Consider the following 27293-nt stretch of genomic DNA (forward strand, 5'->3'; position numbering starts at 1 on the left):
GGTTAGCTATCGGGTTGAGTCAGCCCTAACATCTGACCTACAATTATAGTAGCTTTAATGACTACTAGGTAATGAAGAGATCTTGGAGTAGCATTGAATGATAAGCCTTGCCAGTAAGAAGCACAGTGTTAAGTAGCAAAATTAATATGAAAGCACCCAGAAGATCTACTTTGTAAACCTTTATTATGCCCTATATTTATTTTCTCTTTCTTAGTGGGCTCTATTGACATGTTTGGAACTTTAAAAAAAGTCCATTTATTGAGCTTGGTTGTAAAATTTCTCAGCCAGTTACTACCACCTGCTTTAGTTGTCTGTTAGATTTCTATTAATTCTTTAATATTCTTTTCTTTTAGGCTGCCTCATACGGCTGTAGAAAGAAAAACTGTACTAGAAACTTGTCCAGTGATGCCACCATTTTTATCTTTATTGAAGTAAGTTCAAATTACGAATGGCAGTGTGCTAAATGAAAGGGAGATTTTGTTATCAACACATGTTAACCACTAATGTTTTTCATCTTCGCTACTAGATCACATGTGACCCTTGGGATCAGATTCCTGAGTATACACCAGTTGCTTTGTGCCACTCTGTCAACATAAATCAACTGTGTGGTCACTTCATCATCATGAGGGCAGCACAAAACTGCCAGAGCATACTTCTGAATCTGTGACACTCTGTACCTTGGGGGAGCCACTTATAACTCCCCTCTCCCACCACCCATATATCTCATTTTATTATAATCATGATCTTGCATATAAAGATTCTTTATAAGGTATTGGGGAAAGGATTATGATCTTCTGAAAGTAATTTATATATAAAAATAAGTGTTAGTGATGCGCGCGCGTGTGTGTGTGTGTGTGTGTGTGTGTGTGTATATATATATATATATATATATATATATATATATATATATATATATATATATATATATATATATATAAATGTGTTAGTGAAAACCATACAACATATTTCTTATAACTTCATATATCTTAGAGGGAATATTCCTGATGATTTTAGTGGGCATTGGTATGGGCTCTGAAGGCCCAAGATTCTGTGGCTGTAACTACCATTCAGTGCCATCCAGTCTATTTTCAAGGCCAAAAGGTGTTCATCCAATCAGGAAACAGGATTAGTTACATCATGTTAATTCTAGCTACCACAGCTCAAGTTTGTGAAAATGGATGAACTGGGTGAACTGTCTTATCAGTCCATAGAGAGAAGAATAAACTAAAATTTGTTGAGTAAATTTTTGAACATCATACACAGTTGGGGAAATTATCTGCTTATGGACACCGTTTTGTATAAAAAATACTGGATAAATTTAGTCTAACCTATCAGGATTCGGCTGCATATTTCTGGTTTTTTTTATTTTTTTTAATGGAAGCATACTTGTATTCTTGAAACTCACATCACATTGATGATGGAGCTCCAATTTGTTCTGGAAGCCAGTGCATCAAATGAGTAAAAATTAATTCCACCTTTAATGAAATATGTGAGTTTTAACTTCTGGATTTCCATGAACCAAAAAAGTGAGTTACTGGTGGTTTACTTTCCATCTTCCCTTTCTGCACAAGGGATGTTTGATTAGCCTCATTATAACACAACATCTCCTACTCCATTTAAGGAGGCAAAATTAGATGTATTCTTGTTTGGTTGTAACTTGAGAAGTAAAAGGGAAGAAGAATTAGAATGCTGGACCATATCCTGGGCTGGTATAAGTTATCATAGCTCTACTATGGAGCTGTTTTACAAGAGCCAGATCCTCAACTTATGTCACTTGTTGAATAGGAAGAAAAGATTTTGAACTTTATGGTACTGGGCACTAGAAAGAAACCAGGTACATTCACTCTTCACAGAGTGAAAAATTAAGAACCCCTCTGCAGGGCATAAACACCATCTGCCTCCAAACAGTAGAGTTTATTACTAATATTAATAATTCCTATTAAGAATATTGACTTTTGGGGTTTGGTGTCATATCAAAGTTAGCCTGTTTATTTCAGATAACATAATCTGTTTCCATGATTTTCAATTCAGTATATTTTTAATTTGATACAGCATGATGTTTGTCTTAGGAAGTAGCAATATTGACTCATTAAAAACTATAAAGGAAGTATTTATTCTGCAGTCTTCTAATGAAAAACTGTCCTGAAGTAACATTTCCTTATGCACACTGCTCTGCCTATGTGTCTTAAGCAAAATGCAGGACAATGTAGCACTTTAAAGACTAACAAGATGGTTTATTAGATGATGAGCTTTCGTGGGCCAGACCCACTTCCTCAGATCAAATAGTGGAAGAAAATAGTCACAACCATATATACCAAAGGATACAATTAAAAAAATGAACACATATGAAAAGGACAAATCACATTTCAGAACAGGAGGGGGATGCAGGGGAGGGGGGAAAGGAAGGAAGGTGTCTGTGAATTGATATTAGAGGTGGGGAGAGTGGGATGTTTGTGAGTTAATGGTATTAGAGGTGATAATTGGGGAAGCTATCTTGATAATGGGTAAGATAGTTCAAGTGTTTGTTCAATCCTCTTTGGAGAGTGTCGAATTTTAGCATGAATGACAGTTCAGAGGATTCCCTTTCAAGTGCAGATGTAAAAGGTCTTTGTAGCAGAATGCAGGTGGTTAAGTCATTGAGAGAGTGTCCTTTCTGGTTAAAATGGCAAGAAACTGTTTTTTCTTTGTGATCTTGTCTGATATCTGTTTTGTGGGCATTAATCCTTTGGCGTAGTGTCTGAGATGTTTGTCCAATGTACATAGCAGACGGACACTTTCGGCACATGATAGCATAGATTATATTTCTGGATGCGCAGGAATATGTGTTCTTGATCTTATAACTCACTTGGTTAGGTCCAATAATGGTATCAGCAGAATAAATATGTGGACAAAGCTGGCAACGGGGTTTGTTGCAAGGGAAGGTACCAGGGTTGGTATTAGTGTTGTATGTCCTGTGGTTGTTGGTAAGAATCATCTTGAGGTTAGGTGGTTGTCTATAGGAGACTATGGGTCTGTCTCCCAGAGCCTCTTGGAGTATGGTATCCTGTTCCAGTATAGGCTGTAGTTTATTGATAATGTGTTGGACAGGTTTAAGTTGTGTCTTACAACTGTTAACACTGGACTCCCTCCTTAAGACAAAGTTAATCAATTATTTCTCCATTGTCATTTTAATGCTTTGTTGTTCTTTGAGTGATGATTGCTATTGAGGGTTTAATGAATGTCCCGAGCTGGAGAATTTGTTAGTAGACGTGGCCTTTGATCTGCCCCTCCACTCTTGCTTCACCTCATGGTACCCTCCAAAGCAATAAAGGGTAGGGCCTGACCATGCCTTCAGTTCCTTTACACTGCCACGTGGTCCAGATTGGAGCTGCTAGTGTCCTCTAGTCTGTGATGCACTTTAAAAAATAGAATTAATAGAAATAGTTTTACAATTTCATATAGTTAGAGTTGGTTTTTTAGCTTTTGCTGTTTTTAGTGTAATTTAGTGCATAGAAGTCTCAGAAGGGTAGCTGCGTTAGTTTGTAACTTTAAAAATAAGTAGTCCTGTAGCATCTTGGAGACTAACAAAAATATATATAGTATCATGAGCTTTGGTTTTGCCCATGAAAGCTCCTGATGATATATAAGTGTGTGTGTGTGTGTGTGTGTGTGTGTGTATATATATATATAATTTGTTAGTCTCTAAGGTACCACAGGACTACTCATTGTTTTTTAGTATGTAGTAGTCATTTTTAGGAGATAAGATACTTTGGGGAATCTGCTTACCAGTGCTGCTTCTACCCCTGTCTCTCATGGCTGGGCTACTCATCAGATATATTCTCTCACGTCAGTGATCTAAATCTAAGACTTCAAGGGCTGAATGCAGCTATCTTCAGTGTCCAGGACAAAACTGAGTGTATGATTTAAAAAAAAAAATCTAGAATTCTGGGTTTGCTATATGGAGGAGAAAACAGAAATTTTCCCAGACATGCATGAATTCCTGACAACAAATGAGCTATAGTTGTGGGAGTGTTACAGATTATATAAATTACCTGAGTACTTTCCCTAAATGCAAACAGATGAGTCTGCTACCCTTTCACAGATTTTTCTGCAGTACCTATGCCACAAGACGGGTCAACATAAGAACAAGAGAATTTCCTGAATGTCTCAGCTGGTGGCAGACTCAGGACCATGTACCAACAAAAGTAGTTGGCTAGGGTTTAGACCCAAACGCAAGTAGAGTTCCTCAAATTGTTGGACAGAGCTGTTAAGGTTCTGATGCCTTGTGCTCCAACTTATCTGTGCAAAAGTAGATTTGTCATCACTCACTGCAAGAAATGGGCTGTGCCAATGAAAGCTCATGTTACCATCTACATGTTTTGTTAGTCTATAAAGTGCTACCAGACTATTGGTTGTGGAATAAAATTGGCACTTTTGTGTAGAAAACAACTTAGGACCTAGACTGAAGTACAGGCAGTCCCCGACTTACGCGGATCCGACTTATGTCGGATCTGCACTTACGAACGGAGCTTTCTCGCCCCGGAAGTCGGGGCGAGAAAGCCCCGTTCGTAAGCTGCTCCGGTGCCCCTGGTCTGCTGGAGACCGTCTCCAGCAGACCAGGGGCACCGGGCGGGTTCCCGCGCTTCTGAGGCTTTGCCAGAGCAAAGCCTCAGAAGCGCGGGAACCGCTGCTGCTGCCCCTTGAGACCCGGTGCCTGTGGTCTGCTGGAACGGTCCCCAGCAGACCACAGGCACCCGGACTGAAGCCGCAGCCGCGGGGGGTCCCGCGCCTCTGAGGCTTTGCTCTGGCAAAGCCTCAGAGGCGCGGGACCCCCCCCGCGCCTGCGGCTTCAGTCCGGGTGCCTGTGGTCTGCTGGGGGCCGTCCCCAGCAGACCACAGGCACCCAGACTGAAGCCGCAGCCGTGGCGGGGTCCCTGCCTCTGAGGCTTTGCCAGAGCAAAGCCTCAGAGGCGCGGCACCCCGCTGCCGCTGCGGCTCTGCTCCCCGTGTCCCTGGTCTGCTGGGGGGGGGCGCAGCTAGTGTGCTCCCCCCCCCCAGCAGACCAGGCTTTTGTTTTGGACTCTGGGGCAGAGCAGCTGGGGCGCTGCCGATTGGTCCTGCAGCGCCCGTGGGCACTACTGGACCAACCCGGCAGCACCCCAGCTGCTCTGCCCCAGGTCCTGATTCAGCCTCTGCTGGTCAGTTTCAGCAGCGGCTGAATCAGGACGTCTGGGGCAGAGCAGATGGGGTGCTGCTGGGTTGGTCCAGTAGCACCCCAGCTGCTCTGCCCCAGGCGTCCCCAAGTCAGCTTCTGCTGAAACTGACCAGCGCTGACTACAGGAAGCCCGAGGCAGAGTTGCTCTGCCCCGGGCTTCCTGGAATCAGCTGCTGATCAGTTTCAGCAGCAGCTGACTTGGGGACGCCTGGGGTTCTTAAGTTGAATCTGTATGTAAGTCAGAACTGGCGGTCAGTTTCAGCAGCGTCTGAATCTGGACGCCAGTTCCGACTTACATACAGATTCAACTTAAGAACAAACCTACAGTCCCCATCTTGTACGTAACCCGGGGACTGCCTGTAATAGTGACAGTATGCACCTGTGCTTGAGCAAACAACCTCATCTGTCACGTTAATGGTAACTAGTACTTATTAGCCATTTTTAAGTTGGTCAAAAATAAGTGTACATTAAAATGAAATCTGTGTATTTCATGTATTATAGTCATATATGATGTATGATTGCATAGTATAATTTGTACATTTTGCACAATGCTTGGGTATTAAAAGGTTAAAATATAAACACTGGATTCTGATAGGGGCATGAGGGCAGCTTGCAGATCTGTAAGAGGGTATGCAATAAGAAAAGTTTGAGAACTTCTGCTGTAGACTGTTTATCACTAGAGCTGAAAGGAGTAAGGGGCAGGAGATCTCCATACAGAGGTTTTTAAGTGGATTTCAGGGTGCATTATGCTCTACTATCAGTTATTGGGATTGTCTCCATCCCTTGAGGTGAGGGCCCATTCCACAAGAGCGCAAGCAGTGACTATGGCCACCTTACATGGCATACTGCTTCCAGACATATGTAGGGCAACCATGTGGAGTTCTGTACATTCCTTCACTGCGTGTTACACCTTGGTCCAAGACTCTGTGACGGATGCCTCATTCGGCGTGGCTGTCCTCTACTCAACTTCATCCTCTTCCTTGCACCCACCTCCGGATTAGGTACTGCTTGTTAATCATCCTCCATGAAATACAGTAGAGCGGTCCCCAACCTTTTGAGGCTGCCGGGCATCCAGGGGCGGGGCCGCTCTACTTCTGCTCTACTCTGCACTGATTAGGCCTCAGTTGGAGTATTGTGTCCAGTTCTGGGCACCGCATTTCAAGGAAGATGTGGAGAAATTGGAGATGGTCCAGAGAATAACAACAAGAATGATTAAAGGTCTAGAGAACATGAGCTATGAAGGAAGACTGAAAGAATTAGGCGTGTTTAGTTTGGAAAAGAGAAGACTGAGAGGGGACTCGATAGCAGTTTTCAGGTATCTAAAAGGGTGTCCCAAGGAAGAGGGAGAAAAATTGTTAGAACAAGAAGCAATGGGTTTAAATTGCAGCAAGGGAGACTTAGGTTAGACATTAGGAAAACTTCCTAACTGTCAGGGTGGTTAAACACTGGAATAAGTTGCCTAGAGGGTGTGGAAGAAAACATGCCTTCACTCTGCGTTCTGTTTAAGCAACAAGTAGCCAGAGGCAGTTTTATTACGAGCTGCAGCAAGGGAAAAACTGGTTCGGACAGGGGGGAAGTCTCCCCTCCCCCCCCGAGGCAGATCTTCGAATACAAGCAATTATGAAGCAGTTTATATACTGTCTATTAGATATAACAACAATAACAATTAGTCTCCTTCCTATTACAAACACCAATGGCTAACAGTTATTTAGTTCTACTCAGATGCTCGTTATCTCAAGGTCCCTGCCAGAGTCAGCATTCTATCCTTATCTCCCTATGGAGGCGAGAGGCGAAGGCAGCGTCTAATTACAGATCTCGTGTTGTCAGGCCACAGACTTAGCCTGACTCTTGCTCTCTAGTTAACAAGACCAAGATGGCTGCACACAAATTCCCTTATTCCCTTTTCCTGCCTCCACAGGGGGGTTGTAGAATCTCCATATCTAGAGATATTTAAGAGCAGGTTGGATAGACATCTATCAGGGATGGTCTAGATCAGTGTTTTTCAACCAGTGGTACAAGTACCCTTAGGAGTACTCAAGAGAAACCTGGGGGGTACGCCAACACCACTGAAATTTGGAGAAAACTGAATTTTTGTTTTAAGTTTTACAGCGCTTTATTATTTGTGTACTTTTTCATAGAATCATAGAAACATAGAATCATAGAATAATAGGACTGGAAGGGACCTCGAGAGGTCATCGAGTCCAGCCCCCCACCCTCAAGGCAGGATCAAGCTCCGTCTACACCATCCCTGACAGATGTCTATCTAACCTGTTCTTAAATATCTCCAGAGAGGGAGATTCCACCACCTCCCTTGGCAATTTATTCCAATATTTGACCACCCTGACAGTTAGGAATTTTTTCCTAATGTCCAATCTAAACCTCCCCTGCTGCACTTTAAGCCCATTACTCCTTGTCCTGTCCTCAGAAACCAAGAGGAACACATTTTCGCCTTCCTCCTTGTGACACCCTTTTAGATATTTGAAAACCGCTATCATGTCCCCCCTTAATCTTCTTTTTTCCAAACTAAACAAGCCCAGTTCATGAAGCCTGGCTTCATAGGTCATGTTCTCTAAACCTTTAATCATTCTTGTCGCTCTTCTCTGTACCCTTTCCAATTTCTCCACATCTTTCTTGAAATGTGGCGCCCAGAACTGGACACAGTACTCCAGCTGAGGCCTAACTAGTGCAGAGTAGAGCGGCAGAATGACTTCACGAGTTTTGCTTACAACACACCTGTTGATACAACCTAGAATCATATTTGCTTTTTTTGCAACAGCATCACACTTTTGACTCATATTCAACTTGTGGTCCACTATGACCCCTAGATCCCTTTCCGACATGCTCCTTCCTAGACAGTCGCTTCCCATCTTGTATGTATGGAACTGATTGTTCCTTCCTAAGTGGAGCTCTTTGCATTTCTCTTTATTAAACTTCATCCTGTTTACCTCTGACCATTTCTCTAACTTGCTAAGGTCATTTTGAATTATGTCCCTATCCTCCAAAGAAGTTGCAACCCCACCCAGTTTGGTATCATCTGCAAACTTAATAAGCATACTCTCTATCCCAATATCTACATCATTGATGAAGATATTGAACAGTACGGGTCCCAAAACAGACCCTTGAGGAACTCCACTTGTTATCCCTTTCCAGCAGGATTTAGAACCGTTAACAACAACTCTCTGACTACGGTTATCCAGCCAATTATGCACCCATCTTATCGTGGCCCTATCTAAGTTATATTTGCCTAGTTTATCAATAAGAATATCATGCGAGACCGTATCAAATGCCTTACTAAAGTCTAGGTATATAACATCCACCGCTTCTCCCTTATCCACAAGGCTCGTTATCTTATCAAAGAAAGCTATCAGATTAGTTTGGCATGACTTGTTCTTCACAAACCCATGCTGGCTATTCCCTATCACTTTATTACCTTCCAAGTGTTTGCATATGATTTCCTTAATTACCTGCTCCATTATCTTCCCTGGGACAGACGTTAAACTGATCGGTCTGTAGTTTCCTGGGTTGTTCTTATTCCCCTTTTTATAGATGGGCACAATATTTGCCCTTTTCCAGTCTTCTGGAATCTCCCCTGTCTGCCATGATTTTTCAAAGATCATAGCTAAAGGCTCAGATACCTCCTCTATCAGCTCCTTGAGTATCCTGGGATGCATTTCATCAGGACCTGGTGACTTGCTGACATCTAACTTTCCTAAGTGATTTTTAACTTGTTCTTTGTGTATCCTATCTTCTAAACTTACCCTCTCTCTGCTTGTATTCACTACGTTAGGCACACCTCCAGACTTCTCGGTGAAGACCGAAACAAAGAAGTCATTGAGCATCTCCGCCATTTCCAAGTTCCCTGTTACTGCTTCTCCCTCCTCACTAAGCAGTGGGCCTACCCTGTCCTTGGTCTTCCTCTTGCTTTTAATGTATTTATAAAAGGTCTTCTTGTTTCCCTTTATGCCTGTAGCTAGTTTGATCTCATTTTGTGCCTTTGCCTTTCTAATCTTGCCCCTGCATTCCCGTGTTGCTTGCCTATATTCATCCTTTGTTAGTTGTCCTAGTTTCCATTTTTTATATGACTCCTTTTTTATTTTGAGATCATGCAAGATCTCCTTGTTAAGCCAAGCTGGTCTTTTGCCATATTTTCTATCTTTCCTACACAGCGGAATTGTTTGCTTTTGGGCCCTTAACAACGTCCCTTTGAAATACTTCCAACTCTCCTCAGTTGTTTTTCCCTTCAGTCTTGCTTCCCATGGGACCTTACCTACAAGTTCTCTGAGCTTATCAAAATCTGCCTTCCTGAAATCCATTACCTCAATTGTGCTGGTCTCCCTTCTACCTTTCCTTAAGATCATGAACTCTATTATTTCATGATCACTGTCCCCTATACTGTCTTCCACTTTCAAGTTCTCAACTAGTTCCTCCCTATTTGTTAAAACCAAATCCAGAACAACTTCTCCTCTGGTAGCTTTTTCAACCTTCTGAAACAGAAAGTTGTCTCCAATGCAGTCCAGAAACTTATTGGATAGCCTGTGCCTCGCTGTGTTATTTTCCCAACATATGTCTGGATAGTTGAAGTCCCCCATCACCACCAAATCTTGGGCTTTGGATAGTTTTGTTAATTGTTTAAAAAAGGCCTCATCCACCTCTTCCACCTGGCTAGGTGGCCTGTAGTAGACTCCTAGCATGATATCACCCTCGTTTTTTACCCCTTTTAGCTTAACCCAGAGACTCTCTACACAGCTATCTCCTATGTTCATCTCCACTTCAGTCCAAGTGTGCACATTTTTAATATACAAGGCAACCCCTCCTCCCTTTTTTCCCTGTCTGTCCTTCCTGAGCAAGCCGTACCCTTCCATACCAACATTCCAATCATGCGTCCCATCCCACCAGGTTTCTGTAATACCAATGATATCATAGTTGTATTTATTGGTTAGCAATTCCAGTTCTTCCTGCTTATTACCCATACTTCTCGCATTTGTATATAGGCATCTAAGATACTGATTTGATCTTGCCTCCCTGTTGTGCTCTGACCCTCCTTTCTCCTTGCCATTATAGGCCGTAGTCCCTCCCATTTCCAACCCATCTCCCAGTCCCGCACATTCAGCACTTACCTGTGGGCTTTGCTCACCTGCCCCCGACAAACCTAGTTTAAAGCCCTCCTCACAAGGTTAGCCAGTCTGTGTCCAAACAAGGCCTTCCCGCTCCTGGAAAGGTGAACTCCATCTCCGCCAAGCAGTCCTTCCTGGAAGAGCACCCCGTGATCAAGGAAGCCGAATCCCTCCTGGTGACACCATCGTCGCAGCCAGGCATTCACCTCCAGGATGCACCTCTCTCTGCCCGGGCCCCTACCTTTGACAGGAAGGATAGAAGAGAATACCACCTGCGCTCCAAACTCCTTCACCCGTACTCCCAAAGCCCTGTAGTCACACTTGATCCGCTCAGTGTCACACCTGGCAGTATCATTTTACACCCAAAAATGTCATCTCCCGCCTGGCTACGATTAAGTTGTTTAAACAAATGTGTTGCAGTAGTAGGAAAAAAATTGTGTACTGGAGGTACGTATACTTTTTTTAAAGGGGTACTTTATAAAAAAGAGAGGTTGAGAAACACTGGTCTAGATGGTACTGGGTCCTGCTGTGAGGGCAGGGGACTGGACTCATTGACCTCTTGAGGTCCCTTCCAGTTCTAGTGTTCTATGATCAATGGATGCTACTACTTTCAAATTCTCCAGCCTTGGATGTGTGGCATGGAAGTGTAAACCCTCAGTGGAAGATAGATAGGGAACACACACCTTGAAGAACCTTCAATTTCAGGTAAATAACCTCATATAAGGCCTGATCCTGCAAGTTGCCCCTCAGTTCTTACTGAAGTCAAATCACGTGCTAGCTCATGGCAGGGAAGTTGTGCATGGAAGTCCATGGAAGGTGAAGGCCTTCAGCACTTTACAGGTTTAGATTGGCAATTTGTATGTGTGTTCGACTTGACTTGTCAACTTATTCCATATAGCTTCTTTGTGTGATATAATCTGGATAGACAGCAATAGAGAAGCCTTCTGAATGAGCAATTAACTTGTCTCCTCTCTTTGGCCTCTGACACAATGCTACTCACTATGGAATCTGAGCACCTTCCCAGTGTATTAAAGTTAACACAAAGAAATCTCTTCAGAGCAGGGTGTCTGGTTCCTCTTTAAGAAATCTGCCCCCGCCCTGTAATTTTTAAAACTTTTAATTAGTTTTCCTTTCTCTTTCCCCCAGTGTGAATAATAATTTTTCACATGAAAAAGAATTGTGCTTTGTGTTAGCATGTTGCACACTCTCTCCAGCTTTGGGTTAATTATCTGCCGGTGAGAAGTGGCACAGCTGTACTGATTTCAAAGAAACTGTGCCAGTTAACACCAGCAGAGACTCTGTCCCTGTGACTTCCTTTTTGTTCAAATTTCTGAATACTGTCACACTGTAAAAATGATTTGTCCCATTCAATGGGGTTGGGCTGTTTCCCAGGCATTCATTAATTACTAATAAATGTATAGCATGCGATTTAAAGTATTTATTTGAAAGGTTTTTAAAATGATTGCTGGCACTAGTGGTTGATTCAAATGAGCATGAGTGTTTTTATTAAAAAGAAACTTTCTGTTCCTCCTCTCTTTCTAGATTTCAGAAAATATATCCATTCCTGTGTGCTAATGACTTCATGAAAGTAGCACAGTTCTATGGAAGTGATAAGATTGAGTTACCTTATGGAATGAAGAGAACAGGTAAGTATTTATTGGGGATGCATGCAGTATGAAATATAAGCTGTATCTATGGATATGTTTACAGTGCATGCTAAGACTAGGTTTGCCTCACCCAGGCTTGTGAACACCAGTATTTCCAAGTCTGTGCTTGAGTATCTTCATTGTATGGGAAACCTGGGTTTACAGTTGATGGCTTGGATATTGAAGCTTTGTTAACATGTCTGTACTATGTTATGCAGGCCTTCTGACTTGCATCTGCTGCTGGAACTATATTCAAGTTGCAAAATAATAAGCAGGACTCTGACAACCCCCCTTCCCCCCAAAAGCAGGGTCCTAGGATCTGGGTCCCAAGTGCTTGCTGACCTGAGTCAGACTGATTTGTATGTGGAGAGAAGGGACGTTGGGGCTCAAACCGGAGTCAGAATCCATGCTTAGTGTGTTGTATACTTACTATAAATTATTAAATGGATCTTTACTTTCTTTTATTCAGGTACAGTACTTAATTACACACACACACACACACACACACACTGACTACTATTGTTGGTGAGGCAGTATGTAGACAAGGGTAGTTGGACTTTGGAGCTACATCTACACTGCACATTTATTTCGGAATAATAATTCCGAAATAACTTATTTTGAAATAGCATTTCTGCAGTGCAGGGAAGCCTCAAAATTAAACAGAGGCAGATTTCCTTAATGTAGACGTGCTATCTCGATTTAGAGCCCCAGGAGGCACTGGGGAGGAATAACTTAGCCCCTCACCAAGGCCATTCTATTTCAAAATAACAGCCGTGGAGCATCTACACTTGCCTTATTTTGAAATAGCTGTTTTGGAATAGGTGTTATTCTTCGTACAATGAGGTTTACAGATTTCAGAATAAGCTGCCCATTATTTCAAAATCGTTTCACAATAATGGAATGGCTGTGTAGATACTCGCATAATTATTTTGAAATAACAGCTGTTATTCTGAGATAACTTTGCTGTGTAGACATACCCTTGGAAAGCTTTTGACAAGATCTCACACCAAATTAAGCAGTCATTGGGCAAGAGGGAAAGTACTCTCATGGATCAGTAGTGAGATAAGAGATAGATAGGAAACAATATGTAGGAATACATGATCAGTTTTCAGAATGGAGATAAATAGCAGTGTCCCCTAGGGATCTGTATTGTGACCCAAGCTGTTCAACATAGTTATAAGTGACCTGGGGAAGGGGTAAACAGTGAGATAGCAAAGTGTGCAGACCATAAAGAGTGACAAAGGGATCACACAAAACTGGGTGACCGAGCAACATAATGGCAGACGATAAATGCTATATCAGTATCAATATTGATATATGCAAAGTCTTATAATCACAGTGGATATTTCTCTGGAAACATCTGCTAACTGTGTAGCAGCAGTTTAAAAAAGCTAACGATGTGAGGAACCACTAGGAAAGAGTTACATAACAACACCATACATTTCATAATGTTGTTATGTAAATATATGGCATACCCGCTCTTTGAATACTGAACACAGTTTTGGTCACCCCATATCAGAAGAGATATATTAGAAATGGAAAAGGTAAAGAGAAGGGCAACAGATGATCAAAGTTGTGGAATAGCTTGCATATGAGGGGAGAGTAAACTGACTGGGAGTTTTCAGCTTAGAAAAGAGGTGATTGAGGGAAATACGATAGAGGTCTATAAAATCATAAATGGTGTGGAGAAGATAAATGAGGAAGTATTATTTGCTCCTCACGACACAAGAACTAAGGGCCACTAAATGAAATTAATAGTCATCAGGTTTAAAACAAACAAAAGGAAATATTTCTTCACACAACACACTGTCAACCTGTGGAACTCATTGTCAGAGGATGTTGTGAAGATAAAAAGGATACCTGGATGAATGAGATGCATTCATGGGGGTTATGTCAATCAGTGGCAAAGATGGTCAAGGTTGCAACCTCGTGCTTGGGTGTCCCTAGTCCTTTGACTGTCAGATGCTGGGACTGGACAGTAGGGGATGGATCCCTCGATGATTGCCCGATTTTGCTCATTCCCTATGAAAAACCTGGTTTTGGCCACTGTTGGAAGACAGGATGCAAGGCTTGATTGGCCATTGGGCTGATCCAGTATGGCTGTTATGTTCTCAAGTTTCTATGGTGCAAAGAGATGAGAGTCAAGAACTACTGAATTTTCATCCTAGCTTTGTCACTCACTTATTGGGTAGCATTGGGTAAGTCACTTAAGTCCAGACTTTTAAAGGGATTTAGACATTGCCCCATGTAGCTTTACAAAGCCAAGTGACTTAGGTTACATCTACACTATTGGGTTTTATCGGAAAAATCTATTCAAATTGCACTCTGCAATTTGCGTAGCTTTCTCCGATTGTTTTTTCAGAAGAGGCTTTTCTGCCACTTGGCCCTAGCTAGATGGGGTCAAATGGTGGAAAAGTCTCCTCTTTTTTTGGAGGAGCCTTTTTTCCTCATAAAATGAGGAATACAGGGCTCCCCGAAAGAACGCATTTGATCTTTCACGAAAAAAGCATAAGAGCAAACGCAGTCCCTGGACGTGGCAGGGTTTTTCCGGGATACCTCAGGTATCCCGGAAAAACCCTGCAGTGTAGACATAGCCTTAGATAGCAGAGTCCCATTTTCAAAAGTAAGTTACGCATTTATAGCCAGTTTTTCTAAAAAGTGTTTAGGCCACCAAAAGATGTAGATAGGTACATTAACACCTTTTAAAAATCTGAGAAGAAAACAAAGAGATTTAGGCTCTTACTTGCCAAATCACTTGAAAATAATTTGTAAGTGACTTGCAATGCTGACTGGAGTAATACCTACATACCTTTCAAATTCTGGGCCTTAGTCTTTCTGTGCCTTAGTTCCCCATCTGTAGAATGAGACGATATCATCACCTCACTTCACAGTCATGTTGGGAGGATAAATACATTAAAGACTGTGAGGAATGCAGATGCTAATCATGATGGGGAGCCATTTAGATAGAAGTGTCTAACAGTGAACCTTGTTAAGTTGCTATTTGCGATTCTGGTCTACCATATTTACTGTACTCATCTGTGTTTAGTAGTTTCAGATCTGTAGTCTCTGAATCTGAATCCCACTCTGTTCTCAGACCCAGGCATACATGAGAGAGGTAGCTGTTTATCCCGGAGAAGTTGTAATAAAACTGATTGTGAACTAACATATAGTCTTAAATTATGGCAGTGTTCAGATTTCTATTTTCTGGGCAGAAAATGAATGGAGAAAAGCTATTCTGGCTAAAAATGCTGTACTCAAGTGGTATGTTTATACTGTGACCTCTTTCATTTTAAACACTTTTCTCACTATCTGCTTTCTAGAGATTTATTTTCACCGAAGCCTTTCAAGAGTACCAAATTGTGGACTATTCAATGAAGATGAGGGGTGAGAGTTTTTTTATATTTTTGTTCTTGTTCTTGTGTTTTAAAATGTAACAGTCAGTCAGGAAGTGAGATCGGGGGAGTTATTCTGGATTTACAGTAGTTTAACTGAGATCAGAATCTGACACACTGTATTTTAAAATACATACATTAGCAAGTGGTCCTAATGTATAATTAAGCCACATTTTAAATTCAGGTAGGGTCAGCATTCAATAATGTTCTTCTTGTGGGCGAGCTTAGAATCTTGTTTTTGCTCTTAAGATAGTTTAAATGCTTCAGGGGGTTGCTAATTGAATATGGACCCATTTCCCTTAAAGTCTTGGGAATTGCAGTTCTCTCTACCACCCATATTATGACTTTCCTATTGAAAAGCCTGGGAGTATATAGGCAAAGCTAAACAAGATTTTAGTGCAAGTTTAGAAGACATGGTTGAGGTGGGTTTCCAACAGTTCACCACCAGTGGCCATGTCTGTTCTGGGGAAATACACCAATAAATATATCAATAAAAATCCAGTAGTTCTAATACGGATTCAACTTTCTCATATTTCTGGTCTCTTACTTTATTTTGCACCACCAAAGAATCTCTGGCAATCCGGTGATTGATAGAGAGTGGGAATGGAATGGAATACACGCTGTCTGTCTGTCTCTCTGTGAGTCTTGTTTGTTCCAGAACTCCTCCTAAACAATAAGAATCAGGACCACCAAATGTGATGTGCAGCTTCCTCTTATCCTAACTTAAAGCAAGGCCAGAGTTTGGTTGTGCCAGAACAATGAGATGTCTGGAATTTGATTTTCTCATAAGATGGAAAGGGAGGAGTCTTCTAGCAGAGGCAGTTATACAGTGTAATGACCACATGAAGGCAGCAAGCGCCCTAGTGGGACGCCACTGGCTGGCAGCAGCTAAAACCCTTGGCCTGCTCCAGAGAGCAGCTATTGGCCACTGCGCAGCCCCTGTGGCCCCCAGGCTAGTTTCAGGGAGTGCCGATAGGTGGCCTGTGTGGCCTCTCCTCCCCCCATCTTCTTGCTCCTAGGGCAAAGCCAGGAGCTGGAGTGTACAGCTCTGCCCTGTCCCCCGCTCCAGGCCAACATCCACAGTGCGTGACCCCACCCTCGCTGTGGGCAATGCCCAGTAAGTCTTCTAGTTAAGCTATAATTATTGCCCTATATCAGAATGCCAGGGGCATATTTTAAACATACTATTTGGACTCTGTATATTGTAACTTACGAACATGAAGGCTAAATCCAAGCTTTAGTTTATTTTAGGCCTATATTTTAGAGCTAGGAAAATGGTCTTTTTTCCACATTTGACCAATTTTTTCCAGGGAGCTCTCAATTCAGAAAAGATTTCACTTTTCAACAGCAGCCTCAATCAGTGAAGACACAAGGAAAGTGTAGATTTGTAAAATATTTAGGCATCTAAGGGTTCCTGTTCCTGCTAGCTTCCTGTCTGCATCTTTAGGTGTCTGTGTACTTAAAAAAAACTGCCACCCAGAGACTAGTGCAGAAGCCATTCATAGCGTTAGAGGAGTGCCATATTGAAAGATCATGCTGCTGCTGACTGGCATCCTGAAGAAAGCAAACCTACAGATGTTTGTGTAGAAAATCCTTATATTCAGTAGTATCTGCAGTAAATATGTCAAGTTTCTTCTAGTTATTTTGGGAGCTGAGCAAAACTAGGTAGCAGAATTAAGTTTAGCAAGCTTCGCTACAGATCAAATACAATACTGTACAAAGGTTGTTTTTCCCTCCACTCTTACTTTAGTGTGTCTGTGTCTGTATGATGGTTAGTGGGTTTTCTACCTTTTGTTTTTGTTGTTGCAGAATTATACATTAGTATGAAAACACTTAGTAATGTGGTTACTTAACAGGTAGTAGTTAAAATAAGTCTCAGTGTAATGACTAGGTGCTATATATTCTGTTTTAACTAATGTAATTTGTGCAGTATAGACAAAGCATGAATCACTATAGGATATAGAGAGTCCTGGGTATATGTATTATAGTATACAACATTAGTCATTGGAAAGGATTCTCAAAAGCTCTGTGTAGAATAGCAATTAAGTAATTATACAATTTAGAAATACTGTAATTTAGCCTTGTTTACTCATATTAAAAAATATACAGTGATTTTTCCAGTAATTTTTCATCTCATTCTGGTTCAGACATTGTTTGTATTAAGTGGTTTGTAGTCATGAAGACACCTATTAAAATCTGTATCAAAATCTGTATTAAAATAAGCAAATTATATGGCTTACTGGTAGAACAATGAAGAGGAGAGAAATATATATATATATATATATATATTTTAAAATAGGGATGCAGTTTGAAACCCAGTCTTATCGGAAATACATATTGGCAAATCCCTTCTCAAATGAGTAGTCCTATTGAAATCAGTGGAATTGCTGGTTCGAATAAGCATTTGCAGGTCTGAATAATAGCTTTGGAATACAGCAATTGGATGTCATTCAAGCATGCCAGTTCCATATATGGGATACTTATATTCCTGATACTTATGTGTTCTTTTTATCAGAACTCTATATTCAAGTCCTGGCTCCCATTAGTAAAACAACACCTGTGAGCTACACAGCACGGCAAAAGTCGAATTAAGCTACACAATTTCAGCTATGTCAATTACGTAGCATAAGTTGAAGTAATTTGACTTTAGGTGCTGTTTACACAGCAGGAGGTTGAAGGGAGATCACTCTTCCTTCAACTTTCCTTACTCCTTGTGAAATGAGAGTTACAGGAGTCGGGGTAAGAAGTGAGTCTGTCACGGAAGTCATAGAAGTAATGGATTCTGCTTGTTGTGGGACCACCATGAATTCTGTGTCAACTGATGTGGCTGATTCCATGACTGCTGGATCAGCTGGCCTTGGAGCTGCCATAGCAGTGGCTGATGTAGGTGGCTCTAGGACACTGGAAGAGCAGCAGTAAAGCTGGCCCCGGGGGCCACCAGACTAACAGTAGTCCCAGGAGGGCCTCAGAGCCTCCGCCACTAGAGTAGGGTGCAGTCATTGGTCCCCTGGGGCTCCCAGAGAAGTGGTCCCAGGAGCAGCTTTATTACCCATTTGAAGTCATAAGTCATAGGCAATAAACAGACATTCCTAGCCCAAAACTGTCCATGACTTTTACTAAAAAACACCCCTGACTAAACCTTAGCCTTAATTATAACACTTTGACAAGGGCTGAGAGACATCTTGTCTCAACTCTTCTGTAAGCTTTATTCTTCAGGAATGTGTTTGGTTCTGATTCCTCCACTCTTGCTCTGTCAAGTACAACTTGACTGAATCAATACTTCCACTGAAAAAAGGGCTGCTTTGTATATTGAAGTCCTAGTCTGTACTGTAAGCTAAATTACAGTACTGTAGGCATGCTGAGTAGTACTGTAACTTGTCAACTAGTTGTGCCCTTTGTAGAGTGCTTTGCTATTTATTGATTTAAATATAATCTGTAAATGCTAGGTGTTTGATAAATCAGTTGTTATTTCATGGTTGTGACAATTTCTGAAATAATTCAGTCCCAGCTGGAATGTTACAATAGTGTTTGATTTTGAATGTGACTTGGGTGCTGTTGGATACCCACCTTACCAAACAAAAATCAAATCAGATCCAAACAGTGGTAACTAAACTGAACCAAACGTTCATAGGACAGGAACACCTTAAAGGAAAACCATAATAAATTTGAAATGTTTTATGAGCATACATATTGAAGTTCCATTTGTTCAACAGCATGTCCTGTAGAAGGTGTGTAGTTGTTGGCAATGGAGGAGTACTTCGAAACAAGACGCTAGGGGAGAAAATTGACTCCTATGATGTGGTGATAAGGTAAGTTGTATTCTCATTTTCTGTAACGAAGTTATTTGAGTAAGTAGCTTCAAAGTTCATTTGTTTATAGTTATAGATGCACCCATTTAACAATAAAATCCCATGCTATGCTGTATATTCCTGTCATCTTAAAGCAATTTTTATAAATTGTGCAATATTATATTCTGTATAAATGATAAACAGACCCATTTCACCCACCCATATCTTTGAAAACTGGGAAAATAACAGATAAAAGGAAAAGTCGTTAACATTCCTTGTCACCTTTATTTTGCTGTTGACAGCTCCCCTCAAAAGTCATTCACTTACATCTCCACTCCATATAGAAAAGTAATATGTACCCGAACGGTATTCAGCTAACTGTCCACAGTAGCACTTTGGTCAATATAATTTATGTCCCACAGGGATGTGAATAAGCACCCCTCTGATGACACATAAGTTACAATGACAAAAATGGTAGTATAGACATAGCATCATATTCAAGTTGTGATCCATTGTAACCCTCCACATCCTTGTCAGCAGTAGTGCCACCTAGCTAGTTATTTCCCATTTTGTAGCTGCGTGTCATGGGGTGCCCCAGTCATGTCTGCCAGTCCCCCCCTCCCCCCTCTCTTCTTCTGTTCCCTTACTTTCCCTCGACTTGCCCTTCTGGATCGTGAGAATGTCCTTTTCCCTGGCTTCCCAGGGGTTGCCCCAAGCGGGGAGTGAAGGGGTCCGGGCCCTCCTTCTCTCCAGACCCCAGCCCAGGGCCCTAAGGTGGGGGAGAATATCCGCTGTACCCTCACCTGGCTGATGGGGCTACGTGCTGCAACTCATCAGCCCGCAGGCATCTGATTTGTGCCCACCCTGGGCTGCTTCCTCACCCCCGCTCACACAGGTGTCCCGTCCGCTTCTTTCTGGAGGCCTGGAGCCCCTTCATCTGTTGCTCTGGCTGGCCTCCCTGCTACCAGTATCCCCACCTCCTTTATACTGTGGAGGACACTGCCCCTTGCTCTCCAGGACCCAGCCACACCCTCTTCTAAGGCGCCTGCCCAGTTGGCTTCTCCCCCTTCCCTGCTGACCCCGCCCCCGGTGCTTTTCCTGGTGCCCTTGTTCGTTGTGGCCTTCCCCGGGGCATCAGTGGGGGCACTGGCCAAGCCGCCGTCCGTGTGGTGCATGCCTGCTGCCGCAGCTTCTCCCGGGGTGGGGGAAGTCTCCCTTGGCACGCCGGCTAAAGCGCCAGCCAAGCCGCTGGCCGGGCAGCGCATCCCAGCTGCCGCCGCTGCCTCCCCCCTGGCGGGGGAAGCCGTCCGCTCCTTCCTGCCCCCTAGGGGGGCCCCGGTTAGTGTGGGGTTGTCACCCCGTCACACTGTGCATGTGATTTTTTTTTTTCCCCTCTCTCCAATTGTAATACTTTGCTCTTGTCTTTATTGATTTTTAGTTGGTTGATTTCAGAAAAGTTCTCCAATTTGTTAAGGTCATTTTGAATTCTGAATCAGACCCCACAATGATTGCAGTACCTCCCAGCTTGGTGTCTTTCACAGAATTTATATGCATGATCTGGTATCTGAGATGCCAGTTACATCATAGACTCATTGTATTAGAAAGGACTGACAAGAGTCCTCTAGTCTAACCTCCCACCCAAGATGCAGGATTTTTTTTTGTCTAAACCATCCAAAGCTAGTCATAATTTAGTTTGCATTCTGATACTTTCAATTCTTTCTGTTTATTCCGCATTCTCCTTGTATCTGATTTCCCTCTTGTTGTTCCTATGACACTGTTGCAATTTTCCATGTCCCTCCTCCTCCCAACATTTAACACTCTGGTAAGGTGCCCTTTCTTATGCTTACCTGCGGGGTTCTGTAACTGGCCCCCTTTGAACCTAGTGTAAAATGCAAAGTGATAGAGATGATGATGAGGGAGATGATCCTCTTGAGACTTTGTGAAAGTAGTGGATTTTAACGAGTGCTGGTTGAGTTCTTAGCATGTGGGGATTGGCAGATTGTTCCACAGAGTACAGGACAGCTACAAAATAAAGGATGCGTGAAGGTGATTTCTACCACTGCTCGTCAGCTTGTTTAACTGTTCAGAGCAGAACATCATCCCCAATATCTTGCTGGGGTGTCTCAAAGCAGTAGTCACTCAGAACATACAAAATTAATAAAAAAAAGAGAGAGATTTTACACATATACACCCACCCCATAAATCAAAACTAGGTGAATGATGCACAGAATCCTGTCAAGATACATGAGAGATTTAACTACATTAATTTCTCCAACACTGAGGGTACGTCTAACTGATGTTATTTTGAAATAACATAGTCCACATCTACATGTTGAGCTGGAGGACTTCTTATTCTGACTCCTGTAACCCTCATTTTATGAGGAGTAAGGGAAGTCAGAGGAAGAGTGCTCTGACTCAGACTTCCTGCTGTGTAGACAGCGCCAAAAGCAGAAATAAGCTTTTTTGACTTAAGCTACTCAATTGACGTAGCTCAATTTGCGTAGCTTATTTCAGCTTTAGTTCTGCTGTGTAGATGTACCCTTAGAGAATTGTATTGTCTTCTGGAACCAGGATCTTCCAGACTTGAATCAGTAACTGTCCAAGCTAGGTCTTCCTTGGGGTGCTTTCACCTCATTTGAGGGTCTATACAAGCATGGGACATACAGTCTCCAATCCTCCTCCCACCCCCCAACTTCTGAACTGAAGGTAAAATTCAGTGTTCTTCAGCATAAATTCACCGTCAGCCAACAGCATTTCTGGAATTCCCCATCCAAAAGTATACATAGATTTACTCTGGGGAGTTGCCAAGGTAACTGCACAGGTGTCTACTCTAGGCTATGTGTAACTCTACTCTCTTGGCTGTCAATTACCAAACAAATGGAACAAAAACAAAGGCTTTGACTTCCCACATCATAGCTTAGGAAGAAATTGCTACTGAATTAAACGGAACTAGATAATTTTAAATTTTAAGAGAGTGTATTGGTTTATGGGCCCAAAAGGAATTTTGCTGGCACAGGGCTGCATGATTGGCAATGTTCTAATTTATTTTTAACCATCTTGACCAAATTTCTTGCAAGTTTGAAGACCCTGATGCAAGATCTACTGTAATAACCTCACATCTACTAATTAACATTATTAATAAGTCATGCTCCTAAATCCTTGTACCATTTGCCCTATAGAGACCACCAAAATGGATTTATGGTAATTCTGTCTGTATATTTTTTTCCCTTGCCTACAGAATGAATGATGGTCCCATTATAGGGTATGAAGAGGATGTTGGGAGGAGAACAACTTTCCGACTTTTTTATCCAGAGTCTGTTTTTTCAGATCCAATTCACTATGATCCTGACACTACTGTGGTTCTTTTGGCTTTCAAACCACATGACTTAAAATGGCTCTGTGATATATTAATTGGTCAGAAAATAGTAAGTTGATTTATTTATTGTATCTAGTTTGCGTTCCAATTGTCATTACTTTGTTTATCTTGGCTGTGTGCACACATCAACCTCTTACTACTAATCTGAGGCTACATCTAGACTACCCATGGCTTCCTAAAGACAATTTGCAAATTAGGCACCAATTTGCATATCTTCTTCCGATCTCTTTTTCGGAAGAGTTTTTTCAGAAAAAAAGCAATCTAGATGGGGTTTTTCACACAAAAACCTCTTTTTTTCGAAAGAACCCTTATTCCTCAAAAAATGAGGTTTACAGGATTCTTTTGAAAAAGGGTGTTTTCATGCGAAAACCCCCATCTAGACTGCTTTTTTTTTCTGAAAAAACTCTTCCGAAAAAGGGATATAAAGAAGATATGCAGATTTGTGCCTAATTTGCATATCTTCTTTCAGAACCTGTGGGTAGTCTTAGACGTGCCCTGAGAAGTGCTGTGTTAAACTAAAGTAGTAAAATAAATAACATCTTGTTTATAATACAGAACTGTATGTCTGTGTGAGCTTGCTTCTAGCAGAACTGCTCATGCTATGTCCCTACAATTTAGTTGAAGTCAAGAAAAACTTTGGAAAATATTATGGGTCAAAGCCTCAACTGGTGTCAATCAGTAACAAGCCAGACATGTACTCTCTTATGTCATATAGGCTACATCTAGACAACAAAAGTAAGTTGAAAAGAGATATGCAAATTGTGAACCGCAATTTGCGTATCTTTTTCTGCTTTTCGGTCGAGAGAGACATTTTTTTTGGCATCTACATGGCGCCAAATTTCAGAAAAACCTGCTCTTTTGACACAGTCCTCCTTCCTCATAGAATGCTTTTTTCGGAAAAGCAGACGTGTTCCTTGGACACGGCGGCATTGCTTTTCCGGGATGCCTCCAATTTACTGGAAAAGCACTGCAGACTAGACATAGCCCAAGTCTTAAGATTCCTTCCCCCACAGTTTTACATGATTAGGAATATATGCATGGAAACAGGTTTTTAGTTTTTAAAAATTCAAAGCATTTAATTTTTTAGTTTTATAAACTTTTTAAAGCATTCCCCCCACTTGTCCTCTGTTCCTTATCTAAATGACAATACTTTTGATCCACACTGGAACATGGAATCAGAGCAAAATTGATTTGATTGAGAAGGAGAATTTTTATAGGACATGTAATGCTGTTTTAAAATGTGATCACAAGTGGAGGATGTTCTTTCTGCTCTCCCTTATTCTAGAATTACTGAGTTATTGAGGAAGGTGGGCCTTAGAATATATTAAACTTCAGTGAAATTATTCCTGATTTATACTCGTGTAAGTGAGACCAGAATCAGTTACTCCATTTTCAAAGTGAGCAATAACATCTATTTGCCAACATTTTCAAAGCAAATGTCAGTAGATACTGAATTTGCATAAATGTGTATCACTTGCATTATTTTGAATAAATCTGCATAGTCTATAGGGAAAACCTTGTAAAGTAGAATTGGCAACCCTGTAAGCAGCAGAAGGAACTCAAGTCAAAATGAATCCCCATTCATGCCAAGGATCATGCAAAGTACAGAAAATATAACTGATCACCCAAATTATCTCAAAATAGAACAGGTCAAATTCTGCCTTCGATACATAAATGAAATTGCTTTTGACTTCAAGGGGCCGATGTCCTTATGTGTGTGAAGGTATTACTGGGACCCAGTTTTTTTTCTCACTGTTCTATGCTGTGACAGAGAGACTTAGTGCATAATTCTTTCTTTCTAGAAAACTTGTATATGGGTTTTCATAAAATGATCATATAAACACACTATTGGGTTGGTTGGTATTTATTATACAAGAAACTCATTATTCTATTTTTTTCAGTAATATTTTTGAGAAATGTAAAAAATCATAGAGACTATAGTGACTTTAAAAAAAAAAATCACGTATTTGTTTTCTCCCCCTCCACCCACTTCAAATGCATGATGAGTGAGTTAGATAAAATCAATATATTTGACTATTACAGAACACTAATAGTTTCTGGAAGAAACCGGCATTGAAAATGATATATAAACCTAATCAAATCAGGATACTTGATCCGATCATCGTTAGAAAAACTGCATATGAATGGCTTCGTTTCCCAACTAAGTTTCCCAGAAAAGAAGTAGGTATATTCTTGTTGTTGCTTCAATTCTTTCCAAACAGGTGATTTAAAATGATCTCGAATGACTGGTTATTGTAATTAACTATTGGAAAATCTCTTTTAGGTTTACACTAAAACTTTATTGGTTTTTAGAAGGTTGTTGAAATTTTCAGTAGGCAAAACCAAATCATGGCCTTGTTTGGTCAGTGACTTGGCAGTACATCTGTGTAACGTCTTAGTATGTGTATTCTCTCTCATGCTTGCCTAGTGTGGCCTTTTCTTCGCTAGAAATAAAGGCATGTTTTAAATATATCAGCTAACATGTTAAAAATCATACCCCAAAACCCTAGTGTAAGCAAGGCAAATAGTAATTTTTAACATGAGTTAATTGGTTGTGATGAGCCCTACAGCTTAAGCTAACACACATTAAAAAATCCACCTTTTATCCTAGTGTGGGTATGGCTTCTGTGTCTGCATTGATTCATGTAACATGTATATACAGAGACAAAGATTATGTAATGGTATGTGTGGAGAGAGGGGCTATGAAGACTTCATCATAATGAGTTGGGGATGGCTGAATTAGGCACTGGAATTAGGGATAGGATAGGCAGTATTCAGGCCTGGACATATGATGATTTTAAGGTCTAATGGCTCATGACTAGAATGGAAAACTTTATATCACGGGCTTCTATCTTTGCCACACAATGTGACACAGTCCTTGCTTCAGCCCTGAAAAGTTCATAGACCTTGCATCTTTTCCCTACATGTAATTTTGCAAAATGTATTGAAATGTATTGATTTCATTTTACTTCTTCCTCTATAAGAGTCACAATATTAAGGTTCTAGTGTTGGAAAAATATGCAAAATGGTGCAAATGAGTCTCTCTTTTTTTTTTTGAACATCCTAACATATTTCTAAATACTTTTGTTTATAAAATGTTCAACATAAACAGAATTCCTAATAGCAAGTGTGTTATGAAGATTTTAGTGGCACTTGTTTTGGTTGAGTTATATATCAATCGAGCAGTAGAGGGAGGCATCCTCAATAAAACCTTTATGCCACCTGCACCGGAGTTTTCTGCATTTAATACATTGAAGTAGAGGTGACATTTTACCTGTCCCTTCATAGATTCAACAAATCACCATTGCCAGAGATGTAGGTAACACTGCTCTGGTACTGAATAAAGAACCACCAGAGAGGCAGAAGTTAGTTTTCTCAGTGGTACTCTGGGGCAAGGGCCGGCCTTAGGCCGATTCAGCTGATTCCCGGCGTGGGGCCCCGCACTCAGGGAAGCAATGCATGTGCAGTGCACCCGGAGCACGATGATTGCATGGGGCCCCCAGGCGCACGGCGCATGCGTCATGACATCCCAGGCATACGCGTTGTACTCCCGGGGCACTGCATATGTGAGGGCCCACCGTGCATGTGTCGTAACGTCCAGGGCCCTGCCCCTGGAATTGGTCCCCACGCTCTGTAGAGGTGGCCCTGTCTGGGGCTATTAAAAACATGGCATAGAAGTCTGAGGAGTCTCAAACCCACAAAAAGGAAAGAAGCTTAGCAAGGGAAGCAGCTATAGGACTCGGATACATGGTTTTGATGTTCAAATAATGCTTTTAATGATGGAATATTTTTAAGTTATGACAAGGGCTTCTGAATGTGGGAGCTATCATTCTTTTGTGGGCTGTTGTGCATGCAGCCAGCCTCTTGGCATTCTAGTGGAAAAAGAAACAAAAAACAGGACTATGTAGCACTTTAAAGACTAACAAGATGGTTTATTAGGTGATGAGCTTTCGTGGGCCAGACCCACTTCCTCAGATCAAATAGTGGAAGAAAATTGTCACAACCATATATACCAAAGGATACAATTAAAAAAAAATGAACACATATTCACTTTGCTGATACCATTATTGGACCTAACCAAGTGAGTTATAAGATCAAGAACACATATTCCTGCACATCCAGAAATATAATTTATGCTATCATGTGCCAAAAGTGTCCGTCTGCTATGTACATTGGACAAACGTCTCAGAAACTTCGCCAAAGGATCAGTGCCCACGAAACAGATATTAGGCAGGATCACAAAGAAAAAACAGTTTCTTGCCATTTCAACCAGACAGGACATTGTCTTAACGACTTGATTACCTGCATCCTGCTTCAAAGGCCTTTTAAAACTACATTTGAAAGAGAATCCTCTGAACTGTCATTCATACTTAAATTCGACACTTTATGCCTAAGTTTGAATAAAGACTCTAATTATCTTATCCATTACAAAGATAGCTTCCCTAATTATCACCTCTAATATCATTAGCTCACAGACATTTACCTCCCCCCTGTCCACCCCCCTTCTGTTCTGAAATTTGATTTGTCCTTTTCATATGTGTTCATTTTTTAAAATTGTATCCTTTGGTATATATGGTTGTGATAATTTTCTTCCACTATTTGATCTGAGGAAGTGGGTCTGGCCCATGAAAGGTCATCGCCTAATAAATCATCTTGTTAGTCTTTATAGTGCTACATAGTACGGTTTTTTGTTTCAGCTACACCAGACTAACACGGCTACATTTCTATCACTAGTGGAAGAAGTGCCATCTAGTGGTATTTTTGCAAATTGGGGCAGAGTATT

At 41.3% G+C, this 27293-nt stretch overlaps 1 protein-coding gene across 9 annotated transcripts in view; it reads left to right on the forward strand.

Annotated features, from left to right (window-relative positions):
- Positions 1-27293, forward strand: part of ST3GAL6 (ST3 beta-galactoside alpha-2,3-sialyltransferase 6) — a 95676-nt gene that overhangs the window by 60988 nt on the left and 7395 nt on the right. For all 9 annotated transcript variants that reach the window (XM_075907166.2, XM_075907157.2, XM_075907142.2 and 6 more), the window contains 6 exons: positions 354-431; positions 11851-11954; positions 15275-15338; positions 19060-19155; positions 22373-22559; positions 24554-24691. In XM_075907166.2, coding sequence (XP_075763281.1) covers positions 354-431; positions 11851-11954; positions 15275-15338; positions 19060-19155; positions 22373-22559; positions 24554-24691 — 667 coding nt within the window. The remainder of the gene's footprint in view (positions 1-353; positions 432-11850; positions 11955-15274; positions 15339-19059; positions 19156-22372; positions 22560-24553; positions 24692-27293) is intronic.

Source organism: Pelodiscus sinensis, chromosome 1, assembly GCF_052426305.1.
Source record: "Pelodiscus sinensis isolate ZL-2025 chromosome 1, ASM5242630v1, whole genome shotgun sequence".
Classification (NCBI taxonomy): domain Eukaryota; kingdom Metazoa; phylum Chordata; order Testudines; family Trionychidae; genus Pelodiscus; species Pelodiscus sinensis.